Source organism: Nannospalax galili, unplaced genomic scaffold, assembly GCF_000622305.1.
Source record: "Nannospalax galili isolate Female #2095 unplaced genomic scaffold, S.galili_v1.0 scaffold315, whole genome shotgun sequence".
Taxonomy (NCBI): domain Eukaryota; kingdom Metazoa; phylum Chordata; class Mammalia; order Rodentia; family Spalacidae; genus Nannospalax; species Nannospalax galili.
The window spans coordinates 1,219,477-1,237,707 of record NW_008336851.1 but is presented as its reverse complement, the minus strand read 5'-3'; the positions used below and the strand labels follow the sequence as shown (position 1 = coordinate 1,237,707).

Below are 18,231 nucleotides of genomic sequence, written 5' to 3'. Positions count from 1 at the left end.
AATTTGTCAGACCTTCAGCACTGGATTGGGACTACTGAAACATCCAGCCTTGTGGACTGAGTGACTACAGATTCTCAGCCTCTCCAGTGTGGTGCAGCCATTGTTGGACTACTCGGACTCTATCCTGTGAGCTAAGCTGATCAATCTCTATACATATTCATTCTACTGGTTCTGTTTCTTTGGAGAACTCTGACTAATACAGTTACTTTCTGAGACCCACCTGAGCATGGATATAAAATCATTGGGTAGAGTTCAATGGTAGTGTGTTTCACCTCTACTAATTCACATGGAGCAAATTTTTATGCTTCTTCCTCAAATAGAACTCATTTTTTTAATTGTTGATTTTTTCTGTGTACTTCATAAAGAACACCCCATACAATCTTACTCATCTATACCCACATCTCAGTGGCACCTCCCATAGCCTCCCCCCACCAGAGCCCATATACTGTCATCCCTGTTACTGTCCACTGTGTTGTCAGCGCCCTCAGCTGTTCCCCAGTACTTGTCCATCCACTGAATCTCGTCAGCCTATCTAGAGTCCCTTGTTTTAGGAAGATCAGCTGTTCCTCATCTAGCACCAATCAGTTGTCAATATTCCTTCAGATAAGACTGGGGTCTGCTTTTCATTTTCCCAGTTCTATGCTGGGTTCCTGTCTGGGAGTCTCTTGGGCCACCCTGGCCAACAACTCAAAGAAAGGTATCTCTTGTCTGGCACCATTTCTTGTTATGTAGCTTTTAGTTATACACATAGACTCTTAAAGAATTTTATTGATCCCTTTAATCTTTGGTTATACCTTCCCTTTGGGTGTTTAAAACCAGTTGGCCCAGATAAACCAATCTCCTTTTACTCTTAAGGTCATTTGAGGATCTGGTCCTCAGGGGTCACATGGGCTTGTGAGGAGCCCCTGGTTCCTTTCTTTTACCAGTTCCATCCATGTGAAGGTAAGTCAAAGGTCCTGCTCGACTGTGGCTGGCTTCACTTGGAAGCATGGAGGAAATATCTGTGTTGACCCTCCTCTTTGTAGACTGGACACTGGTTCAAGTCTATGTGGTGGGGTCTCCATGGCCTCCTTGATCAAGAGGACAGGGGATGCACCACAGTTACAGGACATTTTGAGAGATGCTCATAGTTCCCTAGAGCTTAGTTGACCTAGGAGGGCAAGGAGCAAAAAACTGTCCATTATGTCCCTCTGACCAAACTAGGATAGGCCTCTTGTATGTATAATTTGTCAGTAGGTTGTCTGATTAATATGGTTCCCTCTGTTTTTTTTTTAACTAGGTAGTCATTATTTCCCTCTCATTGTCTAACACTTTCACCATGGTTTTCCTATTCAAGGTGCCCCATTTTGCATTTATTCCTTAATAATACCTTTGTCCTATGGTCCCACCTCTCTTCAGCTCCTTCTTTCCCTTTATCCCCAAGTTTCCTTGTATAACCATCCCTGCCCCCTCCACTTAAAGCAACCCCATTTTTATCCATAGCTCCATTATTAATGCTTGTTTCCAACTGTTCTTCTCTTTCAGATTCTTTCTTTTCCTTTATCTCTCTGGTTCCTTTTCATTATCCTGGTTCCTGTAATTATGTCTGGATACATACTCACCTACATGGATTTGGTGCTGGGACCCTTATATGAGAGAGAACATACATCATTTTTGTTGTTGTTGTTGTTGTTGTTGTTGTTTTCCCGAGTCTGTGTTCCTTCACTTAGTATACCAGTTTCTAGTTCCATCATTTACCTGCAAATTTCATGATTTAGTCTTTCTTTACTGCTGAGTAAAACTCCATCGTATAAATGAATCACACTTTCATTATCCACTCATCAATTGAGGGACATTTAGGTTGCTTCCATCTCTTAGCTATTGTGAAAAGCAACAAACATGGATGTACAAGTGTCTCTGCAATAGGATGAGTTCTTTGGGTATATGCCAAGGAGTGGTATAACTGGGTCAAATGATAGGTTCATTTGTAGTTTTTTAAGAGTTCTTCACATAGAGGTTGAACAAGTTTGCAATCCCACCAGCAGTGTATGAGCATTCCCCATTCCCCACATCCTCTCCAACATTTGGTATCATTTGTTCTCTTTATCTTAGCCAGTCTGACTGGGGTAAGATGAAATCTTAAAGTGGTTTTAATTTGCATTTCCCTAATTATTAGTGATGTTGAACACCTTTTAAGATGCTTCTTAGCCATCTTTATTTCTTTTTTAGAACTCTTTGTTCAACTCCTTTGCCCATCTTTTAATTGGGTTACTTTCTTTCTTGATTGTTTTTTGAGTTTGTTATATATTCTGGATGTTAAACCTCTGTCAGATGTGTTGCTGGTGAAGATTTTCTTCCATTTTGTGGATTTTCTCTTCACTTCCTTGGTTTCTTCTTTTGATATACAGATATTTTATTTTATTATTTTTTTGCAGCTATTGTGAAAGGGAGTGTTTCCATCTACTCTTTCTCTGATTGCTTTTTATTGGTATATAGAAAGGCTACAGACTTTTGTAGGTTAATTTTGTAACCTGCCACTTTACTGAAAGTGCTAATCATTTCTAGGAGAGTTCTTGTGGAATTTTTGGCATCTCAGATATAGTATCATATATTCTGCAAAAAGGGATAATTTGATCTCTTCTTTTCCAATTATTACTCCTTAATTTCCTGCTCTTGTCTCATTGCTCTTGAAAGAGTTTCAAGAAGTGAAGATAGTGGGCAGCCTTGTCTGATTCCTGATTTCAATGGGAATGCTTCCAGTTTTTCTCCATTTAGAATGATGTTGGATGTGGGTTTGTTATATATGGCTTTAATATGTTGAGGTATGTTGCCTCCAGTTCAATTCTCTCTAATCCTCCAGTCCAATCCTCTCTTGGACTTTGAACATAAATGCATGTTGAATTTTCCTAAAGGCCTTCTCTTCATCTATTGAGATGACCATATGGTTCTTGTCTTTGAGTGCATTTATAAGATTTATAACGTTTATTGACTTACGTATATTGAATCATCCCTGCATCTCTGGGATAAAGCTGACTTGATCATGGTGGATGATCTTTTTGGTGTGTGTCTGTATGCAGTTTTCAGGTATTTTATTGAGAATTTTTGCATCTATGTTCATTAAGCATATGGGTCTATAGTTTTCTTTTTTGGTTGTATCTTTACCTGGCTTTCGTATTAGAGTGATGCTGACTTCATAGAAGGAATTTGGAAGTTCTCCCTCCCTTTCTATCTTTTTGAATAAATTAAGTAGTATTGGATGCTGATCTTCTTTAGATGTCTGATAGAATTCTGCTGTAAATGCACCTGGTCCTGGGGTTTTTTTAGTCGTAGGTTTTGTATTACTGTTTCAATTTCTTTTTGTGTTATGGATCTGTTTAAGCTGTTAATCTCTTCTTGGTTTAGTTTTGGTGGTTCCCATGCCTTTAGATATCCAGGTTTTCAAATTTAGTAGCATATAGGTTTTTAAAGTATTCCCTTATAATGTTCTGGATCTCTTTGGTGTCTGTTGTGATGTTTCCCCTTTCATCTCTGATTTTGTTGATTGGGAGGTTCTCTTTCTTTGTTTTGGTTAACTGGGTTAGCAGTCTGTCAATCTTGTTTATCTTTTCCAAAGAACCAGCTCTTGGATTCGATTCTTTGTATTGTTTTCTTCGTTTCTAATTCATTAATGTCTGCTCTGATTTTTGTTATTTCTTCTTGTCTGCTGGATTTGAGTTTCATTTGCTGTTGCTTTTCAAGTGTCTTGAGTTGCAATGTTAAGTCATTTATTTGTGTTCTTGCCAATTTTTTGATGTAGGCACTTAGAACTATAAATTTCCCTCTAAGGACTGCTTTCAGGGTGTCCCAGAGGTTTTGTTGTGTTGTATTGTCCTTTTCACTTAGTTCTTGGAATTCTTTTATTTCTTTCTCAATTTCTTCTTTGACCACTCTTCATTCAGGAGTGTGTTGTTTAATCTTCATGAATTAATACAGCTATCAGAGATACTTTTACTGTTGATTTTGTTTTATTGCATTAGAATACATGGAATTATTTTAATTTTTCATATTTCTTGGCATTTGTTTCTGCTGCAGTATATGGTCAATTTTGGAGAAGGTTCCATGGGGTGCTGAATAGAAAGCATATTCTTTGGTGCTTGGGGTGGAATATTCAGTAGATGTCTGTTAGGCCCATTTGAGGTATGGTATTATTTAATTCAGATGTCTCTCTATTAGTTCTCTGTCCTGTTGACCTATCTAATGGTGACAATGGGGTATTGAAGTTCCCCTCTATTAATGAGTTGGGAGTAATCTGTGTCTTCAAGTCTTGTAGTATTGATTTTATGAATTTGAGTGCACCAGAGTTTGGTGAATATATGTTCATGATCATAATATCTTCTTGGTCCATCGTTCTTTTGATCAGAATGAAGCGGCCCTCTTTATCTCTTCTGATTAGTTTTAGTTTAAAGTCCATTTTTTCTGTTAGTATCATTCATTTAATTTTTTTTTTTTCCTTTCACTTTGAGATAGTGCCTGTCTTTGAAAGTGAGATGAGTTTCTTGCAGACAACAAAAAGACGGGTTTTGTTTTTTAATCCATTCACCTAGTCTGTGTCTTTTGACTGGGGAGTTCAGTCCATTGTTATTTAGAGTTATTAAAGATCTATGTGTATTGAATCCTGTCATTTCGGTTTCTGTTCACATTCTTGGTGTAGCTGTTCTTTTGTAGACATGAATTCTTCCAGCCTATTTATGTCATGGAAGATTTTTCTTTCCCCTTCGACTATAGTAGACATTCTGGCTGGGTAAAGTAATGTGGGCTGGCATCTGTGGTCATTTAGAACTGGGAGTCCTTCGGTCCAGGCCTTGTCAGACATGTTTTCCTCTGTAGTTTTTGTATTTTGTTTGGGTTTGTTTTTGTAGGTGTCTCACTACAGTGCCCAGGCTGCTCTCAAACTCTAGTGCTCTTCCTGCCTCAGCTTTCCAAGTAGCAGAGCCTGCAGGCATGTGGTACTGGGCCCCATTCAGCTCTCTAGCTTTTTTCAGTTCCTTTGACTGTCACTTCCCTAGTCAGATCCTGTTAACTGCATGTTAACTCTTATTTGCTTGAAATGTTTTTTTCATATGGCTATTATCTTTGTACCCTTTCAAGACAAGCTTAATGGTTCTATATATAGATATATGCGTGTTTTCTGCTGTCAATTCAAAGTTATTCTCCCTATAACATTCTATTTTTCCCCTCACGTAAACTATGTACCTATGAGAATTCAAAACTATTGTATTATGTTTATGTAAGCATCATCTAGCTTTCTTGCTGGAGGCTAAGCTGCCTATGAGAACTATTGCTTTGCTTTTGTTCACCAATATACACTTATATGGGGTTGGGGATATACCTCAGTTGGTAGAGTGCTCGCCTAACATGCAATAAGCTGTGGGTTTAGTCCCAAGTACTGCATAAATCCTGGCATGGTAGCATACTACTGTAATCCTGGCACTTGGGAGGTAGAGGTGGAAGGATCGAAAGTTCAAGGTCTTTAGCTGCACAGCAAGTTCAAGGTTAGCCTGTGTCACATGAGACCTTGTCTTAAGCAACAAAAGCAAAAACAATGTATGCCTATAGAACCAAAGAATGTTGTTCAGCACAAAGCAGGCACACGATAAGGATCACTTAGTACTGGAGTATAACAAGTTTGGAAAATGTACAAAAATCTTCTTAAAAAGTTTCATTTATAGTAGAACCACTGACCATCTCTATGTATTTCTGAGATATATTAATCCTCATTTCATTTGTTTCATTTAAAATATATTCCTTTAGAAATGTTATTACCAAACACTGAATCCTCATTTTTGGTATATATAATTTGTATTTAACCTTCTATAATAAGGAGTTAATTCTCTTTAAAAATGATTAAGTGAGGGCTGGAGAGAGGCTCGCGGTTAAGAGCACTCACTGGCTGCTACTGCAGAGGAGCAGGGTTCAGTTCCTAACACCAACATCATGGCTAAGAATCATCTGTAACTCCAGTTCCAGGGATCTGAAGCCCTCTTCTGGCCTGTAATGGCACTGTACATACGTGGTGCAGGTAAGACATTCATGCACATAAAAATATAGAAATAAATCAATCAAAAATTTTTTAATGGACAAGTAAAAACAAGTGTTCTAATTTCATTAAACAACATGCTTATTTACAGCTCCACATTACTGTTGGAATTCAAAACAAGCATATGTAATATGCATTTACTTTATACTTACTTTTAAGTTATAAATTCTTTCCACTGACACTATGAATTCATCTCCCCAAATAAAGCATGCCCTTAGACAACTGTGAGATCTAAGAAATAAAACCAATTCCAAGTATGGATGAATAAGCTTATTTTGTTCAATTCTCTCCTTTTGTGATTATTACTGATGAACAGTCAGCTAAATGTATATTTTCAATAGTCATCTTCCATTTACCTGTTAGTGAAAAAGCAAATGTCTGTGGTATCTTAGATGTCCTGAGTCTCTACAGGCAAGGGATGATTTTGAACAACATAATACAAAACTCTTGACTGTTTTTGAGACAGGGTGGGTCTGTAGCCCCAGCTGACCTGGAAATCACTATGTAGTAGACCAGGCTGGCCTTGATTTTACAGAGATCCTCCTACCTTTGTCTCTGGGATACTGTGATTAAAGGTGTATACCATCATGCCCAGCTATTATAAAACTCTTAATGTCTAAATGTTCTAATTTTTATGAGGGTTTAAAAGAAATAACAATTTCTGTGTTCATTTATTATCTATTCTATGTTAATTAACTATTCTTTTAAAATTTCTAATATTTCATTTTATGTGTATGAGTGTATTGCCTGCATGCATGTAAGTGCACTCATGTTGTGCAATACCCATGAAGTGGAGGTCAGCAGAGGGCATCAAATCTCCTGGAGCTGGAGTTACAGACTGTTGTTAACTGCCATGTGGGTACTGAGAACAAAACCTGGGTCCTCTGCAGCCAGTGCTCTTAACCACTGATGCATCTCTCCAGCCATGACTATTATTTATTCTTAAGAACGCCAAACCAGAGCTAAAGAGATGGCTGAGTGAGCAAAGGAGTAAGCATGTAAGAAAGATCACCTGAATTTGAACCAGAGCCACACTCAAGCTGAGCTTCTATAATCCCAGCACCCCTACGGCAAGATGAGAGATAGACAGGAAAATCTCTGGAGGCTCATGGGCCAGCTAGCCTGACACACACAGCAGATAAAACAACAGGTAACACTGTCTTAAACAAAGTGGAAGGCAAGGAAGGACTGACACCTGAGGTTGTTTTCTGATCTCCACACATACACTATGGTGTAAGCACTGGCATTCACATACAAAAATCATACAAACATTCAGTACATTAAAAAAAAACCCCAAAAAATAACTTCTTGTTAATAATACAATAATGTTTAAATTGAGATCTAGTAAGTCTTTTTATTTATATTGAAGAAATTGATATAAATTAAACATTTTAAAAACATTAATAGCAAGCTAATTTAATCCAATGCTAATCAGTGCCAATGAAGATGTTATTTACTACTCTGAATTTAATATAGGAACAAATGAAGATGAAATTTGAATTTTTATTATATTAATATAAATGAATAAATCTGTTGAGCTTATAAAATAGAGTGTTGAGTACTTTAACTGGTATTAGTTCCTCCTATGCATTTTATCTGTGGATAATATGTAGCGAGAACAAAAGAAAAATCAGATAGACTTGCAAATTATGTTATAGCCCTGAAAGTTTCTGACAGAGCTTATGTAAACCTTGGGGGCTGGTGGGGAAATAAGAAAGACATTTGGATAATTTCTCCTGTTTATACAGGATAAAAATCTTATTCCAGAGGAAAGCAAGATTTTCTGGGGAACAGCTCCTATCATAACCACTTAGCTTATTGGTAGGCTGCAGCATTTACTACGTGTCACATTACAGTGATTCCTGAATAAAACAGTCTTGGCATTCATTTTAAGCTAAGAGTGGACCTGAACTGCTGATAACCTGCCTGTTCCTTCAGAATTCTCTCAGAACGGTGCTCTCAAACAAGGGCTCAATCATTCTTTTATTCAAATAGTATATCTGGCATGAAATAGAGAAGTAAAAACCCAACCTTTGCTTATCAGAGAATTTTACCTTTTGCCTACTGACTTAGAACAGCATGTAAACAACCACAAACAGATGTCATCAATTTAATCCCATCTACTATTTGCAACACACATGAAAAATCTTCCTATCTCCCTTGTTTCTAGTGAATATCCCAGGCAGTTATCTGTAGTGCTTTTTTGAACATGTAAAATATCCACACACACATTCACACACTATTTAAGGGTTAAAGGTAAGGAAGGGTTATGAGGGATTAAGGTCATATGCCCAGGTCACACAAGCTTAGTGAGCTTTTCTACACCATAAAAAAGCTAAGATCAAATTAACTTTTTGGTCGTAAGATTAGGTAAAAGCCCTTTGTCCAGAGTATCCATAAAAGTCATTCTTACAGTAGGCAACTAATATCTCAGAATTACTGGTTGTATATATTGACCAATCAGTGATTTCAAAAGACAAACTGGTAGAAGAGATTTCATCTGCAAGGACCATAGTTTTGAAGATATATGTTGCATCTCTCCTCAAAGTTGAACTGGAGTCAGAAACTGATTTAAATGTCAGTTACTGGGTCTGATAGATTGTGTTTCAAAGGCAATGGGATATTCTAAATGTATTCATTATGTCCTGCAGATAGAAAGGGCAGGTGAACACTGAGTGGCTGTGTCAGCTTGACTCTCCTTCCATGCACCGGGTAGTCACTTCACCAGGGTTGATAAGAGTTTCATAGGAAATCAAATGATCCAAATAAAACTCTCATGTAATAAGGTTTAATGAAAACCATCACACTATGGAATTCATGTTTATTATTTAAAACTTTTTATAACTAAAAATGTGACTAGTTTATATAATGCCAAGGAACATTAAACCAACCCTATCAATTCAGTATGGATATATTTTAAAAATCAGATTTACCAGGTTTTAATGAAGTCAGTTTTCCTGGTAGCATGAAAAGGTTGTCCTACATCCAACACTGGCCCCATCCTCTCTGAGCTGCATTTGGTTCCTTCAGTTGTAAAATAAAGAGTATACCACCCTCATAAAGTTGGTGTGAAGCCAAACATGATATAAAAATACCTAAATACATACATTTGATACATTTCATTTCTCTTTTCTTCTTGGTTTACTAACCTATGAAGTATTTTTATAATATCTTACATGATGAAATTTTAAGAAAACTGAAAATCATTCTTCTGGCTTGTATAACACAATTAGGAAGGTTTGATCTCTTCCTTTTTTGTACTGGGGGTTGAGTCCAGGGCCTTGCACACACACTCAACCACTGAGCTATATCCTTAGAATTGATTTCATTGAAATTTCTTATAAACCCTAAAAAGTTTGGGCTCTATCTGTCTTGTAGAACAGAACAGCCACAGGGGGAAATGTTTTTGACCTGCATGTTCAATTTTTTATTTTTTGTCTTTTTTGAGACAGGATCTCCTCGTAGACCAGCTGGCCTGGAACTCACAAAAATCTGCCTGCCTCTGCCTCCTGAGTGCTGGGATTAAAGGCATGCACCACCCTGCCCAGCTCTGCACATCCAATTTTTAAATTCATTACTTTTCCTAGATGTACTGAGAAGGCAGAAGGAGGCAATGAAGGATGTATTGTAAATGCCTTCCAGAATTTAGCATGTACTTAGTTGTTTTTTTCTTGTAGAAAGCAACAAGCTAGCAAGCTAAAATTTATAATGACAGGCAATAGAAGATGGCCAAAAGTTATAAACAAGAACAAAGCTGAAGGTCTCACATAACTTTAAAACCAGACTGCTCATAAAAGCTACAGTATTAGGAAAAGGATAGAAACATAGTTTAATTACGTAGAATGGAAATTTAGAGATATGTAGCGAATCAATTTTTTACTAAGGTATAAAAGGCACATGCAATGGCTAGCCACATGCAAAAGAATAAATCTCCACTCCTGTTTCACATCCTATATGCAAATCAGTGGCTTCCTGGAGTTGAGGGGGGAGGTGATTTCTAAGAGATATAGGAGACTTCTGAGGGAGGCAATACATCTCTTTCACCCTTGAGATCCAGTCATACTCAAACCCTAGTTCTATGCCCCTAGGAGAGAGCAGAGATGCCACGTTTGTTCTATGTAATGTTCTGTCTGCCTACACTACTCTTCTTCCTGCTTACCCTTGCATCTAAACTTGTCTATCTAACTTGTTTTTTTTCCCCCCTTTACGGGCAGCTAACATGCACTTTTAGAAAGTCATCCATGATTCTTTGTGTCTGATTTAGGTCCCCTCATTTTCTGTTCTTCCAACCTGGTTCATGCGTAAATATTTGTGGTGTAATAAAAATATTGGTATTTGGTCTTTGTCTCGGGTTCTTGGCACAGAACTCTCTCTTAAAAGCCTTGGAATTGGGGCTGGAGAGATGGCTCAGCAGTTAAGACCACTGGCTGCTCTTCCAGGGGACCTGGGTTCAGTTCCCAGCACCCACATGGTGGCTAACAACCATCCTTAACTCAGTTTCAGGGGATCTGACACCCTCCTTTGACCTCTGTGGGCATTGTACAACATAGATGCACTTACATACATGTACACAAAACACTCATACACATAAAAAATAAAATAAGTAAAAACCTTGGAATCTCCTGAGAGGGGCAGCATTTGTATGCTAATTAGATGACTGTTAGCTAGGGACCTCTATATACCTATGGGATGAGGGTTGGATGTCAGAAAGACCAGGCTAGGGGTAGAGACTGAGTTCAATCACAAATGCCCAATGATTTAATCAAGCACACAACTACATGATGAAACTTCTAAACGATGGGGTTTTCAGAGCTTTTGGATTCATGAAGCTGCTAGAAGAGATGGGACAGTGGTAGACCCAGAGATAGTATGGGATCTACCACTAACAGCCTTATCCTATCCATCTCTTCCATTTTCTGCCTGAGTTGTATCCTTTCTCATAAATAGGTAAATGTAAATAAAGTGGTTTCCTCCATTCTATAAGTTATTATAGTGATTTACCAAACCTGGAGGGGAATCATAGGAACCCGAATTTGTAGCCAGGTTGAAAAGAGTAGGTACCCTGTTTTGACTATCATATGACATGAGGGGAGTCTTGTGAGACTGACCATCAAACTGTGGCATCTGTAACTCTGGGCACAGAGTTGAATTATTGTACAATCAGATAGTATCTAGATAATTAACAAAATTGATGTTAGAAAGGATATCACATACTGGGAGTTGAGAACAGTTATTTGAAATCTGTTTATGAATTTCATTGATATAAACTCCAGGAGACAAAATTCTGTTTATTTTATCTACTATACTACATTTCTAGCACAGTGCCTGGCATACTGTTCAACAGAAACTGACTGAATATAAATAGAAATGACAAATGGAATTCCTACCACTGGAGTATAGACATATATTCCAAACTATAATCTGGAGCGAAGCCTATTATGAGATCTTCCCTGGCTTTGCTTCAGTGCAACACTGAAAACTGGAAACAAAGAGTAAAGTATCATGTCTAACTTTCCACTAGGAGCTATGAAGGCCAACTGTGGGGATACGTGATACTGAAGAAAGAGTAGGAAGCCGTAAATAGATCTTAATTCAGAGTTGAGTACAGCCCAAAGATCAAGTCCTAGCCCTGCTAACTTTTCCACATTTAACCTCACGTTGTCAAGCAGTGATTCTCTCAAACCTGCTGAGCAGTGGAGTCTAATCCCTACCCTACTGCCTACTTTTTAAAAAATGCTTCAACATAAAAACAAACTATGTGTGTGATCTACTAGAACCAAAGGCAATGAAAATCTTCTCAGATGAATACTAGTGCGTCAAGTTCTTTAAAGACATCATCTAATCCAGAAAATATGCAGAGAGAATAGAGTACCTTGTCTACCATGAGCCCAGAGAAACTGGTGATTTCCCACTCTTGCCATAGAGGTATCATCAGTCACCTGCAAGTAACTCATCTGTCCTTGACCTGCGATTCTATCAAGATTCTTAAAAGCACACTGGTGTCCGCACTTTCTGTTAGACTAGATTTCAAGCCTAACAGGGGCAGAACACATCTTCTTGTCAGTGCTGAGTAGGGAGGACAGGCTCTTCAAACACCGAACAGGACTGAGCAGTAGATGCCAACACAGCCAGCATCTATCAGGTAAATTTGTTGAGGCTAATACGATCTGACAAAAGTGAACCAGGTCTAACAGACATTGATAAGAAAATAATAGGTCCAGCTTGGCACTCAAATAGGTCTCACCTGTGATGAAGTCGTCCTTCCTTTCTTAATTTCAGATGAATTTTCACTCAGTTTTCCTACTTTGTTACTTGAGGTGCATTTGTAACATGCCCATCTTGTTTGGCCTTCAGTTTCTATGGTGCATTCTTTGTTTTGTAGACAAAATGAATGATACAAATGGCCACAGCTACAAAATGAAGAAATACAATTTGTGCTATTTCAAAATCTATAAACATGAACAATGATAGAGTGTACTAGCATATGGTAAAGAAAAACTGGAATGACAAGAAACAGGAGAGGAACAATCCCCACTGATATCCTTGACTTTAAAGAATCCAGTCTAGGGCTGGACAAGGTGGTGCATGCCTGTAATCCTACCACTCTGGAGGCAGAGGCAGGTGGACCTCTCTGAGTTCAAGGCTAGCCACCTGGTCTTCATAGCCAGTTCCAGGCCAGTCAGGACTACATAGTGAGACCCCGTCTCAAAGGGAAAAAAAAAAAAAAATCCAGTCTCACAACTTTAATTCTTAGGTTGTGAGTAGCAATGCCATCACAATTCTCTGATTACAGAGCTGAGTGGAGTTTCTGCTCATTTTCCAACTATGAAATTCTTCTGGTCATTGTTTTAGGCGGTTTTTTAAAAAAGGCAATTGGGCCGGCCATAGTGGCGCATGCCTTTAACCCCAGCACTCTGGAGGCAGAGGCAGGTGGATCTCTGTAAGATCAAGGCCAGCCTAGTCCACATAGCAAATTCCAGGCCAGCTGGGGCTACAGGAAGACTCTGCCTCAAAATAAATTTTTAAAAAAATTGTAGAGGCAATTGGGAAACTTGTAGTTATTTTAGTAGCTTGGTAATAATATGAATGGTCTACCACATTCAAATTCAAGGCAAGTTACAACTTGAAACATCGAAAAAAAGTCAATGCTCTAGAAAATTCTTACACTTGTACCATGAAGACATTCTCTGTTGATTTTTCTAAATTACCAAGTGAGTCTCCCAGATGTTGAATACTGAGCATGCCTCTCAGATGTCTTTTCTGGCTCCTCCTTTCTCTCGCCTGAAGCACTGGACTGGTCCAGAGGGCAATCCTCTTCTCTTCTATAGTCATTAGTTTTCCTTCTCAATGCTATTTCATTCTCTATATAACCTGCTTCTCATATACTAGTTTTTCCTCTCTCTCGCCCTGCTTCTTTAGCGACGGTTTCTAGTTCCAAGCCTTTAAAAGCTATAGGCTCATGATTACCAAATTTATACCTTCAGCACAGACCTCTCCCTTCATCCCTATGTATCTGTCTTCTCAGGAACTCTATTCTGATATCTAATAGACATCTTAATTTAACATGTCCAAAACCAAGCTTGTAATTTCCATTAACTCCACTTCTACTGCATACTTCACATCTCAATAAATAGCGACTACATCCTTCAAGTTTCTAGAAGGCAAAAACCATTGGAGTCATCCTCGACTATTTTCTGTTTTCACATAATGAGCAAATCTATAGCAAATCCTCCTGGCTCTGCCTTCACAATATCCAGAATCTCCCACTTCCTTCTTTGCTACGTATCGGCCCAGGCCATCTCTCTCAAGGACTATTGCAACAGGCTTGCTGGTCACCCTGCTTTCCTCCTTGATCCTCCATAGCCCATTTTCAACACAGCAATCAGATCATATCACTCCCATCCTCAAAACCACCCAATGACTTCTTAAAGGAACCTGGCTCCCACAGGACTTGGCCTCTGTTCTTCCTTTGGAATTCATTCTTGTCATTTTCCCTTTCTGTTGCTTTGCTCAGGCCCAAGAGTCTACTCACTCACTGCTCCTGAAGGACGCTAGAAAGGGTATTGCCTGGCAGCCACCATACTCCTTGTTCCTCTGCTGGGAAACTCTTCCTACAAATTATACATGGCTACCTCCTTAGGTGTCTCTGTTTCTTTCTCTCATTTTAAAAATATTTATTGATTTATTTTTATTTTATGCATATGAGTGATTTGTCTACTTGTAGGCAAGTACATTTGTGGTGTGCAGTGTCCATAGAAGCCAGAAGAGGGTGTTGGATCCTCGGGAACTGGAGTTATACACAATAGTTAGCTGCCATGTGGGTGCTGGGAACCAAACCTGGGTCCTCTGCAAGAGCACCCAGTGCTCTTAACTGCTGAGCCATTTTTCCAGCCCCACCTTAGGTCTTTTGTAGTAGGGCACCTTCTTGACTATAGCTATGCCATGTTAGAGTTTAGGCTGACTCTAGTCTCTGAAATTATCAGCCAGTTGGCCCGGGGTATGGGAACACATGTTGGTTGGACCCCGATTGTCTTCAAAACATGTCAGCGTGTCCTGGAGAGCAACTGCTAACTGTAGATTTATGGCTCCTATAAGTTATGCTTGGCTTGCTTCTGCAAAATAGTAATTGTTGCTTAATAGAACAGAAATTGTTAAGGGACTTTCCATCTGTAAGCTTGGGAACTTAAGCTTTTCACCCCTGGCTATGGTTGCTCTGTATAAAAGTTTACCCTAGAGATGGCTCGGTGCTATACACTTGGGTTCCCAACACCCTTGTGTAGTAGCCCTGGCCAGTAACGACTTTCATTTGGCAAAACTTTGTCTGAGCGGTCTTCTCTGGTGAAGCACCCCACAACACTTTAAAAATTATTCAGTAAGGTCATTAAACAATGAGTCTTTATCTATTTGCGCTTTGTAAATTAGTACCTCCCAACATTCTCTTTCTCTATACTGTTTTATTTTTATTAATGTAACAATTATATTTTAATTTTCTAAGTTAACTTGTTTCTAACAGTGAAGCATTCTTGACAACACTCACCCACCCAAATTTCTCTCTGCCCCTCTACATGTTTTATTTTTTCCCATAAGATCTACCACTGTTTGACATTTCACTTGTGTTTATTATCTGCCCCAAATGCTAGAATGTAAACTTCTTTGTTTTCTTCATGTTGTTTTTTAGCCCATTCAACAGGATGTAGGCTGTTAATAAGTATCTGTGAAATGATTAGTTCTTTCTATGATGAGAAACATTTCCTTATTCAGTCTCTAAATCTGAGCTTCCTTCACAGCTGACACAGTGTTTTTTTCATCTAGGCACTCATTCACCTGTCACAAAAGTCTAGGATGTAGGTATTGTCACTATCTCAATTTACAATAAGAAAACTAAGATAAAAAAAGATAATTTGCCCAAGTCTCATAGCTACCATGTGGCAGAGTCAATATTTGAACTCAGGAAGTTTGACTCTTGGGTCCTATACTATGTTGCCTCTACGCATGTATTCTAGACAAATTCTTGGGACCAGATACTAACCCCTTCACTTGTGTATGAGACCTCTTCTCTCTTTGTACTGTGATTTAAATATATCTATATGTTGATGATTTCCAGTCCCAACATGTCTCCAGACTTCTGATGAGACCACGGTAACTCTGCTTGGAGTCTAACAGCCATCTCAAATCTAAAATCTGCAAGACAAAACTCTTGATTTTTCCAGTTTTTACACTTGCTCCTCCTCAGACAAGGGTATCAAGCTCACCCAGTTCCTCAAGCCTAGTTTCCCTCTCATATTCCATACCTAATGCACCACCAAGTTGGTCATGCCTTTAAAATACATTCTGAATCCAAATGGCTCTCCACACCTTCACCTGTCTCTCAATCTGCTCCAGGGGTTTTCCGTCAGAGATGCACCCTTCCCTGTGCTTTCTTAAAATAGTACTCTTCCGGAATACTTCATCCTCCTGTTCTTCTGCCCTGTGTTTATTTTTCTTCTTAACTCTTAGTAGAGATTATGCACTCTCTGAAATCCTTCATTTCACCCCCTCCCCTCTCTCATGCAGAATGTAAGGGCCTCGGTGGCAGGAATTCTACCTGTTTTGCTCGCTGCTTGAATGACTAAGTGGGACTGTGTATCCACATGTACTACTGCCTGGCAATACTACACCTGCACCATGCAGGTGACATTCCTTCTCTTTCTTACCTGAAGACAATAATTTCATCAGCCATTTCTTGGCGTCTTTTGTACTGTTGTAAACATATAGAGCAGTAATCCTGTTTGGGATTGAGTCCTTTTGAGATTGAAGCTCTCAAGTTACACAATGACCAATGGAGATCTTGGTTTAGAAGGTTGGTTGTTGTTTCCAGCAAGGTCTATGAAAGGCCAAAACAAATACAATAGGTTACAAGATGAAAGATAGGGATTAATGAAGAATATTATTCGTTTAGTTTTCAACTATAAACAACTGAAATTGGAATACACTACAGAAGATGTTTGATGAGACAAACATCAAACCCACAAACTCAAGCAGTTAATCTTAACATGCAGAGTGGTAAATACACACACTTAAATGCTCCAGTGTGTTACTAGTTCCTCCTGAGAAATGTGCCATTCTGTGGCTTATTCAATACTGATAAGACCAAATCTATTTATTCTATTTTATAGCTTTTATATTGATCCTTTTTATGGATTAAAGATTTGTAATTAACCATTTTTCAAAAAAGTTTACTGAGCTTTCATTTGGAAAATAAAATACTGGTCTCATTGCCAATGAATGTGAATAAGAAGCATTTCCATATTCTGGAATACACCTGTTTGTGTATCCACATGTGTAAATTAAGTTCAAGAGAAATTTTTAAATATGAAAAAACCATACATACTTCAATCTACCATATTTTTAGTAAGTAGTAATTTTCAAAGACAAATATTCGAGGAAAAGGAGAAAAAAAAGAACAGAAAAGAAAAACAGCCTCATTTTCTATCTTAGGACAAACAGACATGCAAGCAGCTTACTTACTTGTTCATAGTTAAAGGTATCTAACATTCCCAGAATAAGGCCCTGGATTTCTCCAAGTTTTCCTTTTCCATAAATTGGGTCCTAATTAGAAAAAAAAAAAAAATGTAAGAATTGTAATTGTTGGGCTACCTGGGATTTTAAATTTACTTTAGGTATTTCTTATTGTTATTGCTGTGGATTTTGTTTTCTGAGATGGTATTTCACTGTGTAGTTTAGGCTGGCCTGGAACTCACTAGGTAGCCCAAGCTGGCATCAAACTTGCAATTCTCCTGTTTCAGCCTCCTAAAAGCCAGATTTATAGGCATAAGCCACCATGCCCAGCTTAAGTATTTCACTTAAGCTCTTCCACGAACCTTCCCCAAGAAATGCATAGCCTCTGAATGTCTCAAAATTAAAATGTAAATGACCCAAATCCCTTCTTTAATAATCTTCTTTGCAGGTTTAATTAAACTTTATATCACTTATGTTTCTGTAAGAAGCTTCTATTAAACATCAGCTTTCCAAACTCTTTTGAGGTCTTCCTCAATCGCTGCTTAAAATCAATATATTTAGGAATAACAATCTGTCCCAACAATTCCTCTTGTGACCCACATTTTGCTATCTCCTAGCCCAAAGTAACTAAATTCCTCTAGTTTTAGAGACAGCTTTCAGTTTTTTAAAAGCTTTTTCCCCCAATAAAGTCATTACTGATAAATCACAGACGTCTAGTAACTCAATTTTCTCTCTACTGCCCTTCATACTAGGTATGCCAGATCACTTGTTTATTATGCACAATTTAAAAAAAACACTCAGTGGACCACAAACCCTCAAAACGCCCAAACTGAAATCCATTCACCCAGAAACTGCTGACATTTTGGCACACATTTATCCAAGCCTGCTTCTGGAAGAGGATGCACATCTTACCGTATAAAATTTGAACATTTCACAAAATATTTTTATATCTATTTTTTACTTAATGTTATGAGTACTTTCCCATATCATTATTTCTTTTTTCAAAAAAAAAAAAAACTTTACTGAGGGGGCTGGAGAGATGCTTCAATGGTTAAGAACACTGACTGTTCTTGCAGAAGACCCGGGTTCGAATCCTGGCACCACATGACAGCTAGCAACTTTCCGTAACTCCAGTCCCAAGGGATCCGACAGCCTCTTCTGACCTCCGCGGGCATTGC

General features: G+C 38.3%; 1 protein-coding gene across 6 annotated transcripts in view; it reads right to left on the bottom strand.

Annotated features, from left to right (window-relative positions):
- Positions 1 to 18,231, bottom strand: part of Vps8 (VPS8 subunit of CORVET complex) — a 359,227-nt gene that overhangs the window by 84,867 nt on the left and 256,129 nt on the right. For all 6 annotated transcript variants that reach the window (XM_008831321.3, XM_008831320.3, XM_029562651.1 and 3 more), the window contains 3 exons: positions 17,063 to 17,143; positions 16,249 to 16,418; positions 12,300 to 12,465 (listed from right to left, as the gene is read on the bottom strand). In XM_008831321.3, the coding sequence (XP_008829543.1) occupies positions 12,300 to 12,465; positions 16,249 to 16,418; positions 17,063 to 17,143 (417 nt within the window). The remainder of the gene's footprint in view (positions 1 to 12,299; positions 12,466 to 16,248; positions 16,419 to 17,062; positions 17,144 to 18,231) is intronic.